At 39.9% G+C, this 25,648-nt stretch overlaps 3 protein-coding genes across 3 annotated transcripts; 2 read left to right on the plus strand and 1 right to left on the minus strand.

Moving 5' to 3' along the window:
- nudt19 (nudix (nucleoside diphosphate linked moiety X)-type motif 19) lies at positions 1-3,226 on the minus strand. Its single transcript, XM_061277048.1, has 3 exons — positions 2,341-3,226; positions 1,722-1,929; positions 1-1,656 (listed from the first exon to the last, which is right to left on the minus strand). Exons 1-3 carry the CDS (start codon positions 3,115-3,117, stop codon positions 1,457-1,459), a joined length of 1,185 nt encoding a protein of 394 aa, XP_061133032.1. The 5' UTR covers positions 3,118-3,226; the 3' UTR covers positions 1-1,456.
- Positions 3,227-3,956: 730 nt separating this feature from the next.
- On the plus strand, positions 3,957-8,623 carry slc7a9 (solute carrier family 7 member 9). Its single transcript, XM_061277050.1, has 12 exons — positions 3,957-4,079; positions 4,313-4,460; positions 5,470-5,712; positions 5,948-6,073; positions 6,156-6,255; positions 6,354-6,398; positions 6,536-6,659; positions 6,956-7,059; positions 7,218-7,314; positions 7,399-7,548; positions 7,613-7,787; positions 8,053-8,623. The coding sequence occupies exons 1-12, from the start codon at positions 3,990-3,992 to the stop codon at positions 8,112-8,114; spliced, it is 1,464 nt and encodes a 487-aa protein (XP_061133034.1). The 5' UTR covers positions 3,957-3,989; the 3' UTR covers positions 8,115-8,623.
- A 7,698-nt stretch (positions 8,624-16,321) lies between these two features.
- LOC133152675 (AN1-type zinc finger protein 3-like) lies at positions 16,322-24,180 on the plus strand. The gene is made up of 6 exons (XM_061276489.1): positions 16,322-16,705; positions 18,779-18,819; positions 19,194-19,379; positions 19,978-20,043; positions 21,381-21,611; positions 22,626-24,180. Exons 1-6 carry the CDS (start codon positions 16,623-16,625, stop codon positions 22,778-22,780), a joined length of 762 nt encoding a protein of 253 aa, XP_061132473.1. The 5' UTR covers positions 16,322-16,622; the 3' UTR covers positions 22,781-24,180.
- The last annotated feature ends 1,468 nt before the right edge of the window (positions 24,181-25,648 follow it).

Raw genomic sequence — 25,648 nt, forward strand, 5'->3', positions numbered from 1 at the left:
TAATGTACATAAATCGGGTATATTTATTATAATAAAATGATTCCAAAAATACATGCCTTTTTCTGTCTTTCACACATTACCATTTGAGATCTCGGTCTTAAAAGTGCCAAATGTTAAGCCGTGACACGGTAAACGCTGTCAAGCCAAAGGGATTTTAAGCAGACGATTATTAGCTCGGACATAACCACCTTAGGGTTAAATGCTGTTCAGTTTTCCAATGGAGACGCTTGATCTGCCCGGCTAATGGTTTTATTTCTAAGAGTATTTGTGTATTCCTGGAATAGCCCAGGAGATGTTAAGACTCAAAGGAGGAGTGCACTGGGGCGCCGATGAATTAAAATACAACCGCTCGAGGTTAGTGGAAAGCTGAAAGAGGATACATGGGGGGGGAAAAAAAAGAGACAAAAATAATTCATTTACAATTGTGCTGTGACGCTTTTGGCTGCAGTACAAATTCATCATTTGAAAATTACTTTCCATTAGAGACACCAAAGATAAAATGTTTCAAGCTTATCATAGTTCTGACAAAAAAGACTCATGGCGTGCCGTCATTGCTTTACATAAAAAAGCCAGAAAGTACTTAAGATTGCTGCATGAACACAATTTTGCATCTTGTTTCTCATTTCAACAAAAATTCCAAAAGATCCAAAAATATGACAGTGATTAATTAAACATGGCAAAAAGGGAACAGATTAAAATGTTGGCCCGGAGGTTTTTGAAGCGTGAAGGACGTCGACACTGGAGACGATTTCGGCCAGATATTTTTGCGAGCTTTCAAATTGAAGAATTTCCTCCCAAAAAGCGGAATTAAACATTGACGATGCAGGGTGGTTTACAGGTGAGTGACTCTTCACCCAAACAGAGTGCTCGACACAGACGCGAGCCACATGCAGCATCGCCGACAAAGACAGTGGGTTCCCAAGGCTGTGGAGTTGCCATGGTAACCCTCAACTGACTCTCCAAGGCAAACAGCACAAAGGTTGAGCGTTGTTATTTCAACTTAGCTTGTCTGTCATACAATCATGCACGCACGGACACAAACATGCACACGCACACACACACACGATGATTACAATATTGTGATGCATCACGACGTGTTGTTACTGTATATTTCCATTTACATACGCACAGTAGATGCAATTAGTTTTGATTTTCCTTCATAAAATACAAAAGACAATATAAATTGTGCTTCTTGTATTAAATTCTGAATGATAACTGACTCATTGCGCTGTGGTATCAACTATTAGAAATAATCCACAAAATTCAGAAACTTGAAATCCAGTGTTGCATAACCAATACAAGGCACGCCTAAATGGGACGAGGCCGAGGGCCGTGATGAGAGGGGGAATCGTTTTCAAAGTCTGCCACAACTCAAACAGCTTCATGTGTGTACGCCCACAAAACTTGGTGTGTTTTCCCTCTGAGTGTCCATGTTTGTGATTTGTTCCTACTGTGTTCACACAAGCGTTGTGGAGTCCACTGGTCCAATAAGAGGCAGCGTGTGGTTGTACTTGGGGATGATGTTGACCTGCAGTTCTGGACTGTACGGGTCTGAGATCAAGAAGCGATGTAGTGCAGATTTAGAACCTTCTTGATTCTCCCCATTTGTTTCCACCTTAGTTGCTTCTGAACTGTTAGATGGATACAGCTGGTCTCCTGCAAGAGAAGAGCGACAACATTTCAAAACTGGAACCGTCAGTCACGGGTGCAAAATCACACACCTGGCAGCACTGATATGTAGCTGTCGTCCTGGAGGAAGATAACAGGTAGCCACCGCTCGCAGCCGTCGGCGCCGCGTCGCCTGGCAAACGCGTTGAGGTTGCTCAGCGAGGGGAAGCGCCACATGCGACTCAGCTCGTAGAACTGCGGGGGAGGGATCCACAAATCGCGAGCCCGGAAGCTCCGCAGGATTTCCAAAGGCGTTGACCACTGAGACACATTGACACTCAAGATGAGCTATAGTAGATATAAAGGGTCTACACACCCAGATTGAAATAGCTGGTGATAGTGATATTAAATCATATTATTTTATATTATATAATTTCTGAATTTTTTTGTCCTGGCCGGTATCAGAATTCAGCCATCCATAACCTCGATATGCGCCATATTGGAACATTTTTAAGAGAGGAAATAAAAATGGACAACTAGGATAATGTGGTTGCAGAAGTGTGAACACCCTCTCATGACTGACTGGGCATGTGGCTGTGTTCAGAATCGAGCAATCTCATTCAAACCCCGAATGGAGTTCAGGGGTGAGAGACCTTCTATATTGCCACAATTGTTTCCCTCCTCACACACATATGGACAAACAAGTTCATCACACACATCTGCATGTACCACCTGTAAGTGTTGAATTTCCTTTTGGTCTTGAAGTGCATTTGGTCTCTCCTCGAGGCAGCACATGAAGAAAGCCGTGTCAAACCTTTTCACGCCATATCGTCCCTCAGGGGTCACCCAGTTGGCCCACTCGTGGAGGGCCCAGATGTTGGGCAGCACCTCCAACTCCCTGCACATCTTGATAAAATTTGACGGGTTCTGGTTCACCAAAGTTCTCCACTTGTTCAATTCATCACTGCAAAGCTCGTTGACTTTGTAATGTTTGACTTCATCAGTGGGACGCCTGTCTTGAATGCTATTTAACAAACTCAGTTCTTCCTTTTTGGAGACAAAAAGCAGAACCCCACACTCCTCGAACGTCTCCCTCAAAGCGCAGATCCGAAATGCGACCTCTCCCGGGATAGGCGAACCCAATTTGAGCCTGTCTGTAGCAAATATTGGCGGTCTGGTCTCCGGTGGTTGCTGGACGCTCCTTAAGCCAAAGTTGGGAGAGTTTGTGAAAGCTCCGAAAACGTCTAACCACTCACTGGAAAAGTCAGAAGAGTCCACCATACCTCCGGGGAACACATAGGCGTTAGGCATGAATCCGCTTTTACTGCTTCGTTTAAGGAGTAAAACATCGTAGTCAAACGGGTGAGGAACCCGAGGTTGTCCTTCGGGTTTCACCGGCGACGGAGAACGCGCAATACCCGGCGTGGATAAACTGTTCACGCCGAGCCTCTGACCCGCGACTAAAATGAGAGTAGCCGCCTCCTTCCAGTGTTTCAGTCCAGCATTCATTGTAAAACGATCAATCTTAAATTATTGACAAATTCATTGGAAAGTCACTGCGGGGTAAAGTTGTTTTGGTTCGGGAGACCCGGAAGTACTCGAAACTATTTCTGCCTACCTCAATGTTGACCTCAAGGCAAGAGGCTTCATTGCTGCCCTCTACAGGCCGGATTAATCTAAAGCAACTGCTGCCATCTACAGGCTGGATGATAACACGTTCTTTAACTGTATTCTGGACCAGTAAATCCATTCCACCAAAACAAATTCATTTGACCCCTGTAATGTTCTCTTAGGGTTGTTTTTTATCAGAATCAGTCCCCAAGCGAGCCAGTCTTAGCTATTAAATTTCTGGGGTGTAAAATGAGTCCCAGAAACCAGGGACGGGCTTCTGTTGCATTATCTACATTCATATGCACCATTTGACCATAAGTTTTTATTTTTTTTAGAATGAGGTCCTTAACCAAATTTAGCTGATAATTTTCTTTTGAGTTTCTATGAGTGGTTTTCATTACCAACCTCCATGTGCCATTGGCCAATTTCCACCCCTTCAGGGTCATCGGGTGATTCCAGACCAGAAGAAAATCTTCCAGTGGACAAGCCACTAGTTTTAATTTTTGCATTCTTGCTTGCATTTGCACTTACTGAAGCTGGCTTTGAGCATACTCATGGTCATGGATTAGCTATTTTTTTTTTCCTGACTGAAGGTTGTTTGCAGGATATAATTGTAGATTTTACTATGCAGACTTTACAATAGGCAATATAATTGAAATGAAATGATCTTTGCTTATCAAAGTTAACCATGAACTTTTTTGTGGTGCTGTGTTATGCACTCTTTGTCTTTTGTGTACCAAGAGACCAAAACGGAAGACAGAAGTGAGTAGATGGAGCACCAGAAAGGCTCCACTGCCCATTCCAGGGACTTTACAATCATGGACAAACATGAAAAGAAAGCCACTATCCTTCATAAGGAGGTGAGTGTGTCATTTACTTGAGGATCTGGTCTTAATGTAATCAAAATGACAAAGCTATTATTCTCGTATAATGGCGACGGGTAGCTACGAGGTTAATTATTCCCTCTGCCATTTAGTGGAAGAACATTCATAAATGGATGAACATTTTTTTTAGTACGTGTTTTTTTTCCTCATCCAATTTGGTGATATTGTATTATTTCGGGAGAGTCATGTGTGTGTGTGTTTGAGTTCAGGTGGGTCTGCTAAGCGCCGTGTGTCTGATTGTGGGCACCATGATTGGCTCAGGCATCTTCATCTCTCCCAAAGCGGTCTTGCTCAACACTGGAGCTGTGGGGCCCTGCCTCCTCATCTGGACTGCCTGTGGGGTGTTAGCCATGATGGGTGAGAAAGCTCTTATTGACTCCATATGTATGATGGAATTATTATAATGATGATACTACTACTAATGATACTACTACTACTAATAATAATATTAATAATAATAATAGCTCAATTAACCAATTAGTTAATGAGATAAATGAATAAAAAAGAAATAAAAGGACTTTTGGTCAACTCAACGGGCTGGTTTAAAGAATGAAGCAGGTCAAATGAATGATAGAACCGACTTACTTGGTTCGACACTAAATGAAATAAGGTTAAATTGTTTTTTTTCTCAACAAAATTTGTTTTCGCACTTGTGTAACAAATAGTGGTATTAAAATTCTTTGAAAAAAATGATACAATTTAATATATATGATACATGAATCTACTTTCTATGATTTCCTGTGTTCTACCTCAGATGTTTTCCTGCATCGTCAAGCCCAAAGAACTCCCTACATACTGCAAACTTTTACAGGCTGCCATTCCATGCCATTATCAGCCAAGCGTTTGCTTGCTTCGCATGTTAATGCATACCCCTGCTGGCTTCGTAAAAAAAAAAAAAAAAAAAATAGGGCGCATTTAGAACACTAATGCTAAAAACACTTCACCTTGTATGCATAATGGCATCAAAAGTGAACATTGTCACATGTACACATACTAGACAAACAACTGAATCATTTACAGTACAAGGAAATAAGAAATTATATTGCTTCAGACAGTGCTTCTATGTTTGAAACTAATATAATATGGCAAGTTATTTTTCAAAGATTTCAGGACTTTTAAGGCAACGGGGTACTATTAATAATAATAATAATAATAATAATAATAATAATAATAATAATAATAATAATAATAATAATAATAATAATAATAATAATAATAATAATAATAATAATAATAATAGTGCCCTGCTTATCTAATTATCCTTGCTGTCTCTTGCCTCTCATCCGAGCCAATTCAAATAAGTTGTTTTCTTGAGCCTATCATCATAAAAAAAAAAAAAATTAATGTGTTGTGCTGTGCTTCACAGGAGCTCTGTGCTATGCCGAGCTGGGCACCATGATCCCCAAATCCGGAGGGGAGTATTTCTATTTGATGGAGGCTCTCGGCTCTCCGGTAGCCTACCTTTTCTCGTGGACCACGGTGATGGTGGCCAAGCCCTCGGCCTTTGCCATCATCACACTGAGCTTTGCCGAATACGCTGCGGCTCCTTTCTATCCCGAATGCAGCCCTCCTGTCATTGTCACAAAGGGTCTGGCCGCTGTCGCCATAGGTATTCATCAGCTACTATTACTGTCCTGTAAACTACACAAAAAATGATATTTTTATGCCACCATAGATAGTTACACAAAATACATATTTATTGTCAAAGCTACTTATTTCGTGTTTTTTTAATAATAATGAACATTAGTGTCCACGCTGATATATTTATGAGGAATTTAATGCCAATATATAGCATTCTATTATAGACAACCGATCCGTAATGTTTTTTTTTTCCCCTCTCCCAGTTATTATTGTGACCATAAACTGCTTCAGTGTCAAATTGGCGAGTTACGTGCAAAACATCTTCACTGGAGCCAAACTTTTAATCATCATCATCATAGTGGTAGCTGGCATCGTTCTCTTGGCGCAAGGTGGGACTTCATCAATGTTGGCTCTATAATAGATTAGAATCTGTTCAGTTGATCTAATTTTCATATTTGTATCTGCATTCAGGAAATACAGATAATTTGTCAAACGCATTTGATGGCAAGGCAGTTTCTGTGGGAGGAATTGGACTTGCTTTTTATAATGGACTCTGGGCCTATGATGGATGGTAAACATTCATTCTCTTCAAAGTAATGCAATTAGCCACCTCATGTGTCTTAAAAAGTGTGTTGATATGACTTGTTGTGCATTTCATTTATTTCTCAGGAGTCAATTGAATTTCATCACAGAGGAGCTGAGGAATCCTTCCAGGTAGGAAACACATACAGATTTGATCCTTTAATATTTATGTCACAATTTAATATAGTCAGATAGGTGAGCTTAAATTTGAACACATGTACACTGAAAAAAAATCTTTTTTTCTTCACGTTCATTCCCCCCTCCCACAGGAACCTGCCATTAGCCATCCTCATTGGGATCCCCTTGGTGATTGTGTGTTACGTAATGGTCAACATTGCATATTTTACTGTCATGACCCCCAATGAGCTGCTGTCATCACCGGCTGTAGCTGTGGTAAGAGGAAAAGGCAAATGAGATGGATTGAAATATTCAAGGTCAACAAAGTTCAAACTTGTTGAACAGATAAAAAACACATTAGAATAAATTGGCAACAAGTCACTTCATCTTAAAGTCACGGATGATGGCTTAACAGATTTTGAATTGTTTTGTCAGAATTCCTGCATGAAAATTTTGCGACATTGTCCACATCATAATATTTATTTATGCATTCTCAATTGTCACTTATCCTCATTACCGATGAAATGGACCATGCCCCTTTCTGTTCTGTTTTTTCCTTTCGCTCTTTTTAGACATTCGGAGACAAAGTTCTTTATCCCATGTCTTGGATTGTTCCACTTTTTGTCGTCTTTTCCACATTTGGCTCAGCCAATGGAAGCTGCTTTACGGCAGGCAGGTAAAGAACCCACAGAAACTGAAGATTTGGCCCTGGTGACATTTGAGGAAGGGCAAAGTCGTGATTGCCAGCCCAGCTAAAATGAATCGTTGACGTCTAAAGTCGTCAACGGCAGCAAAGGGGTTAAAAATTATGTAAATGTATGATTTGATTCTCAGGCTGGCCTATGTGTCTGGCCGAGAGGGTCACATGGTGGAAATTTTATCTTTTATTAGTCTGAGGCGCTTCACCCCATCGCCAGCGCTCATGTTCAACGTGAGTGCCTCGTTGTTGAAATACTTCATTAACTCTTTAATGCTTAAGTAAGGCTACTAAAGTTTTTTTTTTTTTCTTTTGTAGGGTTTTCTGGCTATTTTATACATAATGCCAGCAGACATCAACATCCTCATCAACTACTTCAGCTTTGCTCAGTGGACCTTCTACGGCCTGACTATGTTTTCTCTTATCCTCATGCGTTTCACAAAGAAGGACTTGAAAAGACCAGTCAAGGTGCATGCATATCTTTTTCTTTTTGATCTGCAACAATAGCTTAAGTGTTTGCATTTCTACAAAGGTTCCCATCATAATCCCCATCCTAATGGTGCTCATCTCTTGCTACCTGGTCCTGGCCCCCATCATTGACAGCCCTGACATCGAGTACCTCTACTGTGTTATCTTCATCCTCAGCGGGCTCCTTCTGTACTACCCCTTTGTCCACCTAAAGGTCGAGTGGGCACGCAGGATCATGAGTAAGTATATTTACATCTTAAAAAAAAAAGAGTGAAAAAAAAGAAAGTGGTTATTGTAAAATTGAGAGAATGCTTTTGGGTTACATTATTGTACATGATAAAGATGAGTTTGAGACTTTTGTCTTTGTGGTATGACTAACTGATTGACAGCTAACAGAATAAACATATGTTTTGAAAGAACCCAAAATCTTTCCAGGGATTATTGTTTGTGTTGAGCCGTACACATAATTGACTTCCTGCTGCTTTGACCTTTACCCCCTCATAGGACCTATCACTGTGCATCTGCAACTCCTGATGGAAGTCGTTCCCCCTGAGAAAAGTGAGTGAGAAAGTGCTAACCAGGTCAACATCCATTTGGCTCCTGTTCCAGCGAGTGTCAGACCTTTGGAGAATTTTTTCAATCTCTTGATCCAAACCAAAACAAACACGGGTCTAAATGAGGATTCCTGTTTACATCACTGTCATATTATTAGATACAAACTGCACACTCTTGATGAACTGTCTAAACTTTTCAGCCTGTACAAAATAATGACAATCTGTTTTAACTGTTGCTGACAGAGCTATAGTAAATATTTTTCTCAATTTTTTTCAAACTTTGTTTTATACCCCAACCCCTGTCTTGTTTATCAAAACCAAACACCTCACTATTAATTTTTTTCTTTCATTGTATTTTATTGTGTAAAATTGTGCTATTTATGTGGAAAAGCCTGGAGTGGAATCACATTTATTGTCACAAAAAAACAAAAACAAACAAATAGTGGACATAAACAATAACTGCACAAACGGATGAATTGGTGATCAATTGTTTGGTATCAAATTTGTATGTGATAAACAGTTTTGTGTACTTCAATGTTTTTCAATAAAACACTATATGCAAGAAAGCTTTTGTTATTGTGGTGGACGTCATCATATTTTATCCTTAAAAATGACATCGGCATGCACGGAACCCTCTGAATCGTTACCTACACGGAATTTAGAGGGAATGAGCGAAGCCGTTTGATTAGCCAGGAATCAAGCTAGCTGTTCACTCCCACAGCGGCGGAAACGGCCATTTCTAACTGCGCCCGTCTACAAAAATCCCAAATCATTCACAAAGCAGGGGTGGAAAAGTTTGTAAAAAATTGAACAAGCATGATATTTTCTGTTTCTTTAGCAAAAAATAATAATCTCAGAATCAGGGCTTGGCATTTTTGCTAAGAAGCCACTGGTTGACACAGTTTGGATTATTTCAGCACAGTGCTCGAGAGTCAGTGTTATACAGTACAAGCCCGAAATTATTCATACTCCTGCCTGGGCTATGAATAATTTGTCTGTTGACTTTTCCATGTTGCAAATAGGCTCGATATAGTTACCCCCAAAATTATTCATACCCCTGGCGTACAAATAATTTCGTCTGTCTGATTGTGGGCACCATGATCGGCTCAGGCCTCTTCATCTCTCTCAAAACTGTCCTGCTTTACTCTGGACGTGTATTTTTACAGTGGCCCCTTCAAAATGGTACAAGTGTCTCAGATAACCTCTTTATTTATTATAATGAACATGTTGCCATGACAACTCTACATTGGTGCCAGTGCTTACCTTTCTTTCTAAAATGTTTTCGCTGTCGTCCTTGTAATAGATATAAAAACTTCCCGTTAGCCAAAAATAAAACACGTTGAACATTACCAAATTGTACGTCAAATAAATGTTTCCCTACTTTCAGTCACTTGGCTGTTTTTTTGCCTTGTGTTTCAAGACAATATTTGAGATACAATTGAGCTAAGAGGTAAGGCAGGGTAAAATTTAATTCTTAAGTCAAGGTACCGCTGTGTCTAAGATGTTCAAACAGCCAAGTGGGCATGGTGGGTCACTCTATTAATGGCCTAAAGAGAAGTTCAGATGAAGCCGAGGAATTCACTCTGATATCGTCCTCCAGCAATGCGGGGGGGGGGGGGGGGGGCACTGTGACCTCGCTGACTGGGGGAGCTGCTATTGAACTTGGTCCAGTTCCGGATAGCTAGCATCAAGGCCACAATACAGATGCCCCTTGCCCAGAAATCAGATTGAGTGGTCTCCCTCTGATGTTCACGCGCAACTCTATTGAGTTGTTTCCTTGAATCTGCAATAAGGGAGAAAAAAAGCCTCCCACTAATTGGTCTTATCTGTTTTTTTTTGTGCTTCACAGGAGCACTGTGCTACACCGAGCTGGGCACTATGATCCCGAAATCCGGAGGGGAGTATTCCTATCTGATAGAGGCTCTCTGATGGTCACTTTTGATTGACACTGTCATAGAAGTATCAGGTTAACTATATTTTTAACGTTTTTTTTTATAAATAAATGAATAAATTAAATTATATCAATATAATTCAACATATAACATAAATTGTTTAAACGTTTAAACCTTCTAGTATATATTTTCTACCTTTTTTTTTAATTCATAGGATAATTACCATTCACAATTGTATTTTGTATTTCATAGCATTTGATTGTTAATGAAAGGTGTCATTCAAATGACAAAATATTTTGTTTTGAAATAAAGCATTAATGTTAGCAACCAAAATGTTTTATTTAACGTTATGATTGCGGGAGAATAAAAAAAAAACAAATAAAAAAAAACATTACCACTAGATGTCAGTGGAACATTGTTTAATGCAGATATTAAGCCTCCTTCATACTTGTATGGTGTCTTCTCTAATGTATATTTAATGTTTCAATCGATACGTTTGGCTGCATTGGAGATGTTTTGCGAGTAATAATAGTTTAACATAGAACATACAACATACTGCAAAATATTGTTTGTTATTCTGACACATGGACATTGTGATAATTTTCTTTTGAGCCTTAACCGCCATTTATGAAGAATGGCAAAACAATTTAATGAAGCCTATTGTGTATTTGTTGCTGATGATAATTTTTTAAATACAGCACTTCTTTAAACAAAATAAAAAACAAATCTGTGTTTTATCATGTTTTGAAATAAACCATGTCGGGTCATTTTATTTGGTAACAAAATCTCCCCACAAATCAGAATGAAGATGTTAGCTTTGCCGCTAACATTAAATTGAATGCCAATGACAGAAGGGTTTCTTTCATTTAGTACAGAAAGGAGCTGTGGCATATTCAGCAAAGCTCAGCCTGATGATGGAAAAGGCCAAAGGCTTGAGCACCATCACGATGGTCCACAAATGAAGGTAGGCCAAAAGGGGAGATGAAAGCCTCTATCAGATAGAAATACTCCCCTGCGGATTTCAAGATCATGGCGCCCAGTTTGACATATCACAGTGCTCCTGTGCAGAAAATCACAAACAGATAAGGAAAACTAGTAGGAGGATGTTTTTTAAAAAATATATATATATTTATTTCTATGTAGCAGGTTCAAGAAAAAATCTCATTAGCTTTGAACTGGAGCCTATCCTACTTGACTTTTGGGTGAGAGGCAGGGTCCACTCTGGAGTCGTTGGCAGTCAATCTCATCCCAGAAGAAGCGGAACAATAATTTCAGCAGAATGTACACTGTCTAATTATTGACATCCTATTAAGATAAGCGTATGTTTCTATGAAATACAATATCATGGAGTGTTATTTTTCTTCCTAAAAACATGTTACAGGCAATACTGTTACTCTTTTATTTGGCGGTTGTTACGAATTAATAGCATTTCCATTCATTTCGATGGGATAAGATGATTTGAGTAACAAATGTTTTGAATTGCGAGCGTATTCACGGAACAAATTAAACATATGATATAATACACATTTTTTGAGTGTTTTTTTTCGTTGGCTATAAGCTAGGAAATAACCAAAATGAGGAATTACTCACTGGAACTAATTTCAGATACCTACTTGGTTGGTAACACCAACTGGTACCCCCCCAAAAAAGAGTCTTACATTTAAAAAACAAATAAAATTCAAACATTGTATGCATTTCAACATAACAGTGGCTGAAAATTGTCTGCAGGATTGCGACGACGAAAAAAACTAAGACCTGCTGCGTTCGCTGTGATGTAATCAAGAGCAGTTTCTCGTCTTCAGTTATTGAGTGAGAGCATCCTAATCAGTCTTGAATGATTGAGAGGGAAATATGCTGATGAAACCATGGCGCACTTCAGCACAGACAACACAAAAGACACTCAAAGATGGACTCATTAAAGGGATACTCTGATTAGAATTTAGCCGCATATCCTTACCATCACATTACTGGATTTTTTTTTCCACAATCAGATGCTGAATTATGATTTGCGTAAGAATATTGCAATCAATTCAGCAGCCTTTCATTTGAAAAAAAATAAAATAAAATAGATAAAGCAAATGATGTAGATAAAATGAAAGGTTAAAAAACTTATTTAAAATTGGAATGATTAATTTCTTGGAACAGGCTGTCCTCTCAGTTTCATTACTGACTATGACTCCCTGTTTGTTTTTGCAGTCAGGCTGCATCTTGTTTTCTGGGTCCTTCAGTAATGTATGAGGAAAAACTTACATAAAATGTCAAATCATGTTGTTTTCTTAAACCAAACAAGATCAACAGGAATTTTTTGAATTGTTCAACCATGGCAGAAGTCCCATTCATTTAATGAATGTGACTTAATTAAAATACCATATTTGCTCAATCAGTTATTTATTTGATTGGAATTTAAATAGATAACTACTGGTCACATTTGGATTCCTTTGCTAACCAAAACAGCAGCACTGAAGAACATAAAAGTTGTACGGCACATCATGATGAATTTCCTACACCATATTTAAGGCGATGTAAAGATGGCATTGTTAACAACAATTGGTGTTTTGGTAGACTCAAACGTAATTGCATAATATGTTTATAATCCCGGTTTCTGGGTGATTTATTAATTCTGCCAAGTCTGCCTTGTTCATATTTTCGGCATATCCTTTATACCTATTTTGTTTTAAACACTGGACCTGGTTGTAAAAGAATAAATGGAGTGCACATTTATTATAGCGCCATATCTCCACCATCAAAGTACCCAAAGTGCTTTACAGAGGCTCACGTTCACTCATTCATGCACCACCGGGAGCAATTTAGGGTTCAGAGTCGTGCCCAAGGACACTTCGACAGTGGACCACACTACAAACAGAGCCACAGATGCCAGTGAAAATGTGAAAAACTGCTTACATCTTTTTTAAATTCCACTCAGAACACAGTGGAGACACTCAAGCGAAGGCTGTTTTTGAAACTGTCTGGCAATAGTTTTTTTTCCCTGCACTCTCTTTTTCGCTCTCTCTCTCACACGCATGCACACGTTCACAAACTGCACACACACTTATCTTAAAAACGCAGCATGGTTTGTTGCAGGTTTGGATAAGCCGGATAAGCAAAAGCTGGCAGGTGGTGTCGCTGTTGAAGTTGTACAAAGAAAATAACCATATCTGAGTTATCACAATACAATTTTGTCACTTTTTTTGTCTATACAAATTTGACATCTTTTATTTGAGGTAACAAGAAGGGGACCTGACCAATATGGATTATTTAAATTTGATCCCAACAAAGAAAAATCTGCCAAAACATTGTGATTATTTTGTCCTTATTTTTTTAGATGGGTATTTGAATGAATATTTTCTTTGTCTTTAACTATAATGTGTTGGTCAACATGTAAAACAACAACAACAATTTTAAAACAACTAATATCGGATGAATCAGCTGTGCCCTTAAGACTTCCCTGAATTGACCGTGTGACATTTTTGTGTATTGTCTGCACTGTATGTGAGAGTTGCAATCTGGGGTGATTCAGGAGCATGTCTAAATTTTGCCAGTTAATTGTGTGTGTGTGTGCGTGTTTGTGTGTGTGAAAGAGAGAAGAGTGTTGAAAAGAGAAAATAAGTGGAAAATACATCATCATTATAAGTATGCTTTAAAAAATAAGGCGCGCAAGGAAAACTAGAAAAAAACAAAAAGGAAATGATGCTGTTCGGGGGGCATTTTGTCTGGAATGAAGGAGTGCAAACAGCTTTTAGTGAGTGTCTGCCAGCATCTTCTCTGATGTTTATCGCATCTGTGCACACTTCTAAACACCGCCTGGAGCCCCCAGCGCTTCACAGACTGGTTATGATCTTGCAGCTCATTGTCAGACATTCCTCTTCATCTGTCAAGCGAGACTTGTATGGTGGTAAAGCTCCAGATTGGAGTCTTTATCACATCATTTCGCCACAATCAATGAGTGGGCAAGCAAATGGAATCTGCCTTTCGCAGCTAAGAAAAATGGATACCCCATTGAAATGAATGAAAATGGACATAATCTACCCTCCCTCCAAAAAACAGCAACATCTTTGTTGATAGATGGAAGAATCTGGCCTGGCACCTGGGGTTTCGAACTATATTCCGGGGGGTGGCAGTGGCCCCGCCGTCCCCCCTTTAGCTCTGCCAGTGACTCCTCGGATAATGACAAAAAATATTTCTGATTACATAAATAACTTGAATCTGACAACAGGTAATAATACATTTTCTCTTTTCAAATAAACATTGAAATGATGCGGTGACTACTTGTCCCCCTTGGAAGGGCCAAATGACTGAAACAATTATGAAGGCAACCTGTGATAATAATTCAATTGAACCACAATTCAGGAGCAATGTCTTATTTTTATTAGTTTTAATAAATGGCCACTGCGTGTTTTTTTTCTTTCATTTACAGCAGGGAACCAACAATTTCATCCGCGTGTGTTACCTTATGAAAGATGCATGTTCCATTTGAACATGCCCCCCACATGACAAAATCCATGCTTGGTCAAGGCCTGCAAATTGTTGAACGTTTACATCCATAATAAACATCTTGCCATCCATAGAGTGTGCTTGCTCAAACCCACACCAGCATTTTCACAGTTATCTGACATCAAGGTAATCCCATTTTTCTGATAAACACCCTCAATGTGAATCCTTGAGCGGTGACATGTGGCTTGTCCTCCAGTCAATAACAAGCAGGGCTGTCTATCTGTAGATGGCATTAAAAGATAGCAAAGACTCATTTATGGACATATCTGCTGACATAGATTTCTCCTCCAAGCCATTTGGAGCATGTTTCCGAATGGGTCCCCCTCACTTTAGCGGCCAGGAATTGACACTATCAACTATTTAGTTAGTTGTATTAATATTATTGTGTTAGTATTGTTTAGCACATATTATTTATCAATAACTGTGCAAGGAGGGAGACGAAGCCTAGGGCTTGTAAAGAGCTCCACTCCTTCTAAACCCCAATTCCAACCCTTAATGCTGAGTGCAATGGGTCCCATTTTTACAGTCTTTGGTATGACCCGGCCGGGGTTTGAACCCACAACCTTCCAGTCTCAGGGTGGTCACTCTAACCACTAGGCCACTGAGCTGGTCAATTGACACATAAACCAGTTGTGTCGCTGGTTAATCAGTAATTATCTATTCCATGGGTCGAGGCATGCTACTGTACACAGTGCTTATTTTCCGAGCAAACACCTGAGATGTCTTCAACATAGAAACCTCATCTCTTTTTCATCATGTACAGTAATATGAAGAACATTTGGAGATAGCTCGGTTGATTGGACTTTGCGGGGAGCCTAGGGAAATAAACATTGAGGCTAGTGTTGCTGCTCTCATGAAAGAACAGGACTTGCCGTGTAAGGGTAAAAAAAAAAAAAAAAACGTAGCAATGTTGCTGCTCAAAGTGATGACAAAAGCACCAAATATCTGTTTCACCCTGTTTGATAGTTGAATAGTTGGACAAAGGTACTGGGATGCATGGCACGGACACCTCCATTCAGTAAAAATAGAAGAAAGAAGAAATAGAAGTATGCATCACCTGTTTTTCAGGGGAAGATTCGGCAATGCGTCTATGGGGATTTTTGTGAGATATAATAATGCTCATGTGGTGGTGATGAGTCAAAATATAAATTCAAGTTCCGTTCTTCCACATTGAACTTATTCAACCTAACCCTAACCTCTTGATTTGTGCATCGTAATGTTAGAACAAATTGAGCAAATTGCGTTGAGGACTCGTGTCAAAGTCATACTCAAAATCTCAATTACACACTTTTTACTATGTTGCCTTTACATCCCTGTAAAAGCGGCAATTTGGAGAATGTGAAAATGATAAAACTTGAATGTCCAGAATGAAATATTGTTTTTTAAATTGGAATCGTTTTAATTAGTGTAGAAATATATACGTAGTAGACGGGAAAACATTTGCATACTACTACTACTACTACTACTACTACTACTACTACTACTACTACTACTCCTAATAACAATAATACATTTTCGGGTATGCAGTAAACTAACAGAGCAATGAAACAAAGCATAATGATGCTGAGAAGTGACGCTTGAGTGTGAAAACACTTTTAAAACGTGGGCTTCCTAGTTTTGAGTTTTTTTTTTTTTTATGGAACCTACCATGATGACCCAAAAGCAAGAGCTCCCTCTAAGACATCTATCCGGCTTTTAAATTTTAATAATATTTAAATGATCTTATTAATGGGGAATTTTTTGTTATATTGTGAAGAAGAATGCAAAAGGTAGAAGATTTGGTAGCCCCGTTTGTCCCACCCCCCCTACTTTTTTGCAAGTGGGTTGTTCCTCTCTCCAGCTGATCGGCCCAGGAATCCCCGGTGGTTCCGTCCGTCATCAGCTTTGACGGCTCCCATGTTCCACTCTCGCGTAAAGCTGTTTTAACCCCCCGGACTTTGTGGCCGCTCGTGTCGGCAAACTGCTCCACGCTCATCGTGATTCTAAAACAAAAGAAAGCAAACAAGAAGAGGATTATCTCGTTGGGCCACCGCGTTTTATGCGAAATCAGACGGGGGATCTGTAGGCGAATTGAAAGGCCCTCGCTCCATCCCCGGATTCACCTGCTACACAGAGAGCCTCAACACGGAAGACCGACATGGGGGACACCGGGAGCGAGGGCAGCAAGCCCCCGAGTAATGTCAACGTTGTGCCGCCGCGCTGTCCCTGTGGTTTCTGGGGGTAAGACCAGGAGCCTCTCTAAACGTTTAGTTTGCGGCTCTTTAGCTTCACTCTCGACGGTTAGCTTAGCTGCTTAGCCATTAGCGCTAGCAGCTCAAGCGGGGATGAGCTTGTTATGAGCCCCCTCCTCCTTCCCTCCCTTCCCCATTGTTTTGAAGCATTAGCTTTTAGCTAACTCCAGCTGGCCTCGTTCACTTCCTCCCGAGAGACCAGGACGGATAATCCAGCTAATGTCTCAGGTGTATGAGGGAAAATAACACTGCGTGGTAAAAGTGCAAATGGAACTTTAGAGAACGTTTGGTTCCCCGGACACTTCGTTGTTTCATGCCCCCCCACCCCCCTCTTTCATCTTACAAGACTTTCCTGTAGCACGGAAGTGCAAAATCCTGACATTTGGAAGTATTTGAAGGAAATACTGCATTATGACACATACAGTGTACAGTACTGAATTGTTTCTTTGTTTGAGACGGCAATATATACATTTGTTAATCTGTAGATTACAACGGTAACATTACTCATACTCAACATAACTCTGCTTTAAGTAGGTCATTAGATTATTGACTAAGAGACAAGTTAGTCTACAAATACCTTTACAAAAAATTAAAAAAGAACGACTGTGGTAGTAGAATTAATATTAATGTTATCATGTTTGCGCATATCATATTAACATACACCCATGGTGGTGGTATTTGGGAATATATGCAAACATCGGAGAAACAAATATAAAGGCTTTCACATTGCCTTGTTTATAAAATAAAAAAAAGAGGGCTGTGATGAAGGTACCTGCAGCCTCATGATCAAAGTCATATGTTGACACTTGTTACTAAAGTTAAACCTTTGTAGCATTTTTTTTTTCTTCATTGTGACAATTGACTACGATCAAGTAAACTGTGGGAGAGTCCTCTTACCAGACGTCATCATAAAGATTAAGACTGACTAGTAAAGCTTTTTAGCTCTTTAGGTGTGTCATTCAGACAGAATCAGTCAGGTGGCAGAGCTTGTTGTCTTCTCTCTTCCAATCATTTTCATTAGGAGCAACGTTGGACCACCTATGGGACTGATTGGTCGTGCTGTGCTCCGACTTCCTTAGCCCTAACAAGCATGTTGACATTCCCTTCCCGTTTGTTTCCTCTCCTGCCACTGTGATGAATCTAAAGTTGATTACCTCCGCCAATAAAGTTCTTTTTGTTTTTAGCTAGACAAGATGAGACTTGGGTACAAATTTGAATGGAATTTGGTATGTAGCTGTGGTATCACCCAAGAAATGAATCTGAACTTTTTAAGGTCTTAACTTGAAAGGGAGTAGCCAGACTGTGATTTGGTGCCAACTTGTATCTGTGGGCCGTGCAACTATGTTGCAGCGCCATTTAAGCAGGCCATAGTCTTGTCTCTTAGGAAAATAGAGATTAGCCGTCATATTTCTGGCTTCTATAGGTTGTTGAGCCACATGTATGGTTGACAGTTGTGATTTAATGATCCTGATTATTTGGTCATTTGGTTAAAACAGAATAGAAAAACATTTGTCATGTAAAAAAAAAAAAGCATCTTTCATATCCCAGCTACACATCCTTTCTGTACCAATCACAAAGTGACAGACAGACCCGGGGTTTGAACCAGCTGACCCCCTTTTCAGAAATGGATACAAAGGTGTGCTCCGAATAAACAGAATGTGTGTGAGCGTCATGCTTGGTGCACAGATGGCAAGCCGGCTTGGAAAGGAAATTAGTTATCTCTCAGTGGCCAGCCAGAATCAACTCTTGTGTTTGAGCTGTCACTGAAATCAGAAAAGTCGCAGTGACACGTCCAGACTTTTGATCAAAGATCGGGAGGGTGGCGGGGTTCAGAGTAAGACATTTCCCACTGAAGTACAGACAGGGAAAAAAACACCTACTACTAGAATCAAGGGGATGTTTTTGTCTGAGCAGGGATCCTAAATGAGTAAGCCTGGAATTCTGAATCATGCTTGAAAGCATGCATATAGTCTTTCACTTTGGTTGTCGACCAGCATTTATCGTAATCTTGAGTGACTTTTTCGTGAAAATGTTTTATTTTGCTTTTTTTTTTTCTCCCCAGGTCCAGCAAAACGATGAATCTGTGCTCCAAATGTTTTGCAGGTTTGTTGTTCTTTTACTGACTTTTTGGTTTAGTCTTCACTGCTTTAAGTTTTACAGTTAACCCAAAGTGTGTTTACTGTTCAGTTAGTCAGGCTACTGTTTAAAAGAAAGTAGCTGAAGGTACTTTTTTTGTTTGTTTGGTGTGTGTGTGTGTGGGGGGGGGGGGGGTCGTACCTAAGCTGTTGCTCATCTCAACGTGGCATTATTTAGCTTGACAACACATACCATTTTTGCTAGCTCTTTCTGACAACATGGCAAGAAGTCAAAAAATAATAAGTTTAGTTTCTTACTGGAAAAAAGAACTTTTTTTCACAATAACCAGGAGCACTTTATATCAATATTGACTCTAATATCAAGTCTTTACTTTGCCAAAGACATTCAGAAGAAACAGCCAGATGGTGCCTCAAAAGCCTCTTCAAGCCCCAGCAGTAGCAGTCAAGCAGACGTATTCTGCAGTGAAACAAACAAAGGCATCGGTCAGTCCTTCATAGCCATGTCAGACTCCTCCGATGATCCTTTGCCAGGAGATGCAGCGGTAACCTCTCTACCTGCTCAGGACGGTAAGTTAGGAAAAAACTGCTGGATATTGGATGAGTGGAAAAGTACTCCAAACAGCGTGAAGGTCTCTCCTCCTAAAATTAGAGACGTGCTACAAATAAGAAAATGGTAATGACCTAAATGACCACATATACATTTTTCCAAGGCAAGTTTTTTTGTAGAACACAGCTAGATAAAGCCACAGCTGTTCAGACTATATTTATCCCGCATGCCAGAGATAGTGGAGACGAAAGTTCAGGGTTATCTTTTCAGTGTAAGAGTACACTTAAAGAGGACACCTGCAATTGCCAGGACATCTGTCACCCCTGTATGGTGGCAAGGTCATTTGCTAAGGCTTGTCCCGACCTAAAAGACATTTGCAGCAAAACTCTGCCCTACTTCTTACAGTACCAGTTCACATATTTTTGCACCTACTTTGGAATTGGCCTGCCACAGTAAATCTACTCTGTGTTAAGATGAAATGTAATAAAAGGTAAAGCTAACCCAGCACATGATCCAGTAGACTTTCAGTTCTATCCTCCCTCATGTCAATATTATGCCAGCATTTAGTCATTGTCGCGCATCTCTTGCTTGTCTCATTGAACTTCATTTGTGTTGCAGAAATATGCAGCACAGACACAGCCTTCAGCGCACTCTCCACTCCTACAAAACGCTCCTTTGAATCAGGTACGTCTCTCCGAGACTGCAAAACATCCCGCCCTGCTGCATTTAAAGCAAGGGACTTGTCGTCAGTGTCTATTTTAGTTGAGCAGACTTACAGTCAGTATTGTTGATGAAGAACAGCATGTCATTAAACTTTGGCCTTAAACTGTATACTCGCTTTCAAAAGTTAAATGGCTTTTCTGCTATTGCCATGGCAACCGTGGCTCATCTCGTCGAGTGACTAATTTAATCACAGAGTCAGTCCTATTATATTACTCTTCAGTCTTTTTTTTATGGTTACTGTACTCAAATGTCATTCCATTCCAGACTTAACTTCAAACTTTCTCTCTACATATTTAACATCGGAATCAAAATGCCACAATTAATTCTCCAAATGTTTGGAGACATTTCTTGTACCACAGGTAAGTTTGAGCAGTTTTCAATTTGACACAGTTTTGCCCGGATAGATGAAAGCCAGGGAGTAGAGCGGTCATGTGCTAACAACATATACACACACAGTCACACAATTACTGGTGCAGTCGGATGTGTTCTCACACTCATATTGATGGTACGGAGCGGTAGAATCTGGCAGCTGAGCTTGGCCTAGTTCCCAGAGATTTATTGAGCGCCGATCTGCATTCGGCTCGGCCAGAGGAAAAAGTCTGCAGGATTGATGAGAAAAGTCGTGCTGACCGGTTCAACTGGCTGCAGGTACATACTGTTCCCGTGTCCTCTCCTGCTCTTTTGACTTGAGCAAGACTCAAACACTAATGTGCAAGAGAGGTGGATTGTTTGTCATTCGTTCAAGTACACTGTACATGTATAGTGATCAGGCATAACACGTTTGCTTTATATTTAATGGAATTTAATTAAATTTTAGAAGAGCAAAAACCAAACACAGCAAAAGGGAAAAAAAAAAGAAGTTTTTTGTTTAACTGACATTATTTTTCCAAAATGTGTAAGGGTATGTCACCCTGGATTAATTTTATGTATTTATTTTCAAATCATATTGATACAAAATTGTTTGTCCTGCCTGGAATAAATCCTCTCCTAAAGCTGTTCAACTCGTTGCTCATATTCTCTTTCCATCCCTTAAGATACTTTCGGAATGTAATTCTTTTTGGATCAATGGTGAGATGTTAAGCAGCTTTTCCTCTGGAATACACTGTGCTGCAGCTGCATACACTTTCTCTTAAACTGTCTTCTCAGCAGAAATACATATTGTGGTTACGCTCCATTGTTTTGTTTTTTTGTGGTTTGTATTAATGGATGATACGACAAGCAATTAATTGGGGCATCCAAAAGATGGATGGTGCGATTTCTGTTTTGCGTCATTGTTTATGTATTTTGTGTGTCGGCAGCCTCGGAGTCAGAAAGTGACAGCTCTCCTGAGAAGCGAGCGAGAGTGGGTGAGGTGCCGGCGGCTGAGGAGTCGTCATCGTCGTCGTTGTCATCATCTTGTTCCGCGTCATCATCATCATCATCCTCTGCGTCGTCTCGCGGCGGCTCCAAACAGCGGAGCCGCAAGCGTTGCCATCGCTGCCAAACCAAACTGGAGCTGGTGCAACAAGAGCTGGGCTCCTGTCGCTGTGGTATGACAACACACTTTTAGAATCCTCACTCTATCCTCTCAGTTAAAATAAGGCTCCTAATAGTCCAATATTTACTCGTCCAACTGGACAAAAAATAGTCAGTGGGTTGGTGGGGGGGGGGTCAATGTGGGGCTGCTAGAGATAACCTTAATGATTCACTTTGAACATGAAACAAGACAATTACAAGGAATACTAATGCAGTCTAAAGCAATAACTGTGCTTGCTAATCGACTTGTTTGCATATAAATGAACGTACTTAAAAAGTCACAGCCACTCTTCACTGCTTTAAAGTCCCCCCGAGTCGTTTTTAATTGGAAATTGACTCCCTTTTTTTGTGTGCATGGGACATCCATGCCAAATAGTCTATTGTTTACTTTGAAAAGATGCAATTAGAGTTATTTCAATTTTTGTAGTAATTACTTTGTGGTTCTGCTGGATACTTAATATTGTGACAGTTTATACAGTACGATTGGGGATGTTAAAAACAGTTCAGGTAAATGTTTTGAAGTATGATAGTGCAGAGACTATTTTTTCTCGTCAAGGCAATATTCCTCATCCATTCCCGTTGAGATGCTTTTAATGTTACGTAATGTTCTCCCTTCCACTCCATTGGCGCGCTGTGCAATCACAGTGTTTTTAATTGCATATCAAGCTGCTGTCAAACTGGGCTTTTTAATCACTGCTTATTGAATGCCAACAGTGTTATTATGTGTATTAATGAATGGATTTAAGAAGATGTCAACTCATAAGATTTGTTAAGCGTGGCAACACTCTCAACAGTGGCTTTGAGTGCTGCCGCCTTTATGTTTATAGACTCAGAAGAAAAACAAAACAAAAAAAAGATTCCACTGGGTTGGTCCAACCAACATTTTAGGATACGGTAGAACTTCTAAAGTGCAGCTGACCATAGGTGGCTAGTTTTGCTACAGTGCAAAATTTGAATCACGCGACCACCCTCACAACTAATGGGTCTTGTTCAAATGATCTGATCTTTGTTCCTCCCACCACGTCCAGGTTATGTCTTCTGTATGCTCCATCGGCTCCCGGAGCAACACGACTGTCTTTTTGATCACCTTGGCAGCGGGCGCCAGGAGGCCGTTCTCAAAATGGTCAAACTGGACCGAAAAGTAGGCCGCTCCTGCCAGCGCATCGGAGAGGAGTGCTCTTGAGCGTCGCCCAAGAGAGAATCTTTACACAAAAGCCCTAGCAGGGATTTCTTTTTTTTTTTTTTTTCCCCTTCCTCCCTTCTCTTTTTTTTGTACAGTCTATTCATTTAAAAGGATGCTCGCTCTCTTTAAATCCCATTTATCCACACTCATCCCAGACTTTTTGTGCTTCTGTCAGCTTGATTGTATCCCTGCTGCTAAACACAATCCCAGTTCACAAATGAAAACCAGAGAGTGCAAAAGGACTTTGGGACTATTCAATTCTTTGACCCCCCCCACCCCACGCCCCCCAGCCTTCCCTCCAGAATTCAGACGTGTGAGTGGACTAACAAATGAGCAGAAGCATTATGAGGACAAATGATATAGACGTTTGTCCAGGAAGCTGGTTGATGATGATACCTCAAAGAAAAGAGAATATGATGATGAAGAGGGCAAGTGAGAGTTTTGAATCTCGTTACCTCAACAAGAAATCATCCACAACTGCTTGTTTGACCGAAGCAAGACGTACAACTGTGGGACTCTGCCGCCTCTAATAATCCTAACCAACCTGGTCATTACCCACCTCAGGATATAGAAACTTCTTTTTTCCAAGCTCCTCTTTCTATATTTCCATTTAGGATTTTTGTCCAAGCAGGACATCCGATCTGCAAGTCTTGAGTTTGACTCAAATGCCATCAGGCTGTCTTTTATTATTTTGGGACCGAGTAAGACACGTGTTGTTGTTCAACGAAAATCATTTCTTTCAAGCAAGGTAAAATTATTTGAAAATACATGGTTTTCACTGAACACTGATATGATTGTCTTTTTGTCCGTTTTGGTAAAAACCTCCCTATTATATCCCACACATTGTATTAAGTTGTCTGTGTTTCATGACAGCCTGCATTGTACTTCCTCTTCCAGCGTTTTGACACTTTTGTAAATACACAGATTGCCGTTTGCGCTACGTTGACTAATGCTGAGCTGTTTTGACTCGGCGGTTCCTCTCTTTGAGGGTTTTGGTGGTGGTTCAGCTTATTATTTTGGTTATACATATTTTTAAAGGTCTTCACTTCATGAGCGGGGTTATTGGGTTTTTCATTCTTCCACCTTCAGGTACTTAATCGGTCCTCAGTATTGGCCAGTGTTTTGATTTCTAACTAATCTTGTTGAAGATACTCTATTTGTTCTCTTTTTGCTCTCTGCTGCCTCTCTCCCTCTTACTAGATGAGGCGCAGCAAATAGTAAATCCTCCTTTAAAAAAAAATAAAATTGTAATGTTGACTTAAGAAAAATTGTATTGAATATCGTGTACCATGAAGAAAACTTTTATTTAACCAGTTTTTTTGCTTTTCAGTTTGACTTACACCCAAGTGTAGAGTTTTTCTGTTATGGTATTTGGGGGATTAAAAAATATTACAAAATTGTTATATATTTTTTCTTTACATGACTTTACATTTTCCTTTCCTCCTGCTTATTTTCCCTTTTAATGAGAATAAAACAAGATAAAAAAAAAGTGCCTCTTGAACTGCTTACTAATGTGTACTACTTAAAGTCAAAGTCTGCTTTATTGTCAATTCCTTCACATGCCAAGACACACAAAGAAGTCGAAAGTACGTTCCCACTATCCCACGGTGACAAGACATAGTACACAATATACATACAAGTAAACAACACAAAAAAATAAAAACAAGGCACAAGAAGATTCATTTTGTGCGTGGAACACAGGCAGGGGCGGAGATATGTGGTGGTCAGGGGTGGCCCATGACCCTCGGCACAGTGGTTGGTTATCAGATCTTGGACCAGGCGTCCCTCGGTTTCTTTATTTTGCAATCTGCATAGAACAGCATTTTGGATTTTTTAGACACGTTTTCTCCATGTGTGTTTTATGGCTTCGTGCCATCTGCTGCATCCCAGCCAATTCATTATGGTGATGTCAGCATGTGTTCGCAACTCACAAAGGGAGCGGCTATAAAGGCGCTCTCATCTACTTAACTAATATGTATATATGCGGCCGCACCCGTGTTTTCTAATGGAGAATTTAAACTAAAGAGTCTTCTGACAGCAGTAATGAGTCTTGGCGGGCCAAGCTGCATTAATTCGTGTAGTGAGTAGGAAAAACAGAAACAGGAAATGTCGACTTGATCAAAATGCAACTTCCAAGGTTGGCGTTGGAGGGCTTCCAATGCTAGTGCAACTAGACTTCTGCTTTGGAACTGCTGGAAGTTGGCATTTTCTCACGAAGTAGGTTAGACAACGTCAGGCCAAATGAAATCTAAAGTTATAAAAAGGAATATATGCTCCGATGTCAGACCAATATAAGAGCTGTTAAATAATAATTGGATTTAGTTTTGATTGACACGTTCTTCTGACAGTCTCATCTTGATTTAATGCTGCCACCTTCCATCTGAAGCATTTTGTTTTTTGACTTGAAGTTTTGAAAAAGTACCGTGATACAGATGATGATGTAGTACAAGTCAAGTTTTCTGCACAAATAGGATCTCGTGCATATTTTTTGACTCACTCATCACTTCCTGTAAATGTCAAACTGTGAAGGATAACAATTCTGTGCCTTATATTCTAAATTGGGTGTAAGAATGACAACCAATGGAGCCAAATTTAGGGTATGTAATATTATACTGTTAGGGTTCCCACAAAATAAGATTAGGGACAGGTTGGTGTGCTTTGGTTCATGTATGTCAAACTCATTTGTGTCGCGGGCCGCATTGTAGTCATATTTCCCTCCACTGTGAACGTTGTCTATATACATACAGTATCGGCTCCCCAACAAACTGACGGATAACTAGTTTTGAAATCAGAGACTAGCAAAAACTGTTCAAATAGTTTAAAAAGATGCTAAAAAAAAATGCTAGCAATAACTCTTATTTTTCAAAA

This window comes from Syngnathus typhle, linkage group LG4 (genome assembly GCF_033458585.1).
Source record: "Syngnathus typhle isolate RoL2023-S1 ecotype Sweden linkage group LG4, RoL_Styp_1.0, whole genome shotgun sequence".
NCBI classification, from domain to species: domain Eukaryota; kingdom Metazoa; phylum Chordata; class Actinopteri; order Syngnathiformes; family Syngnathidae; genus Syngnathus; species Syngnathus typhle.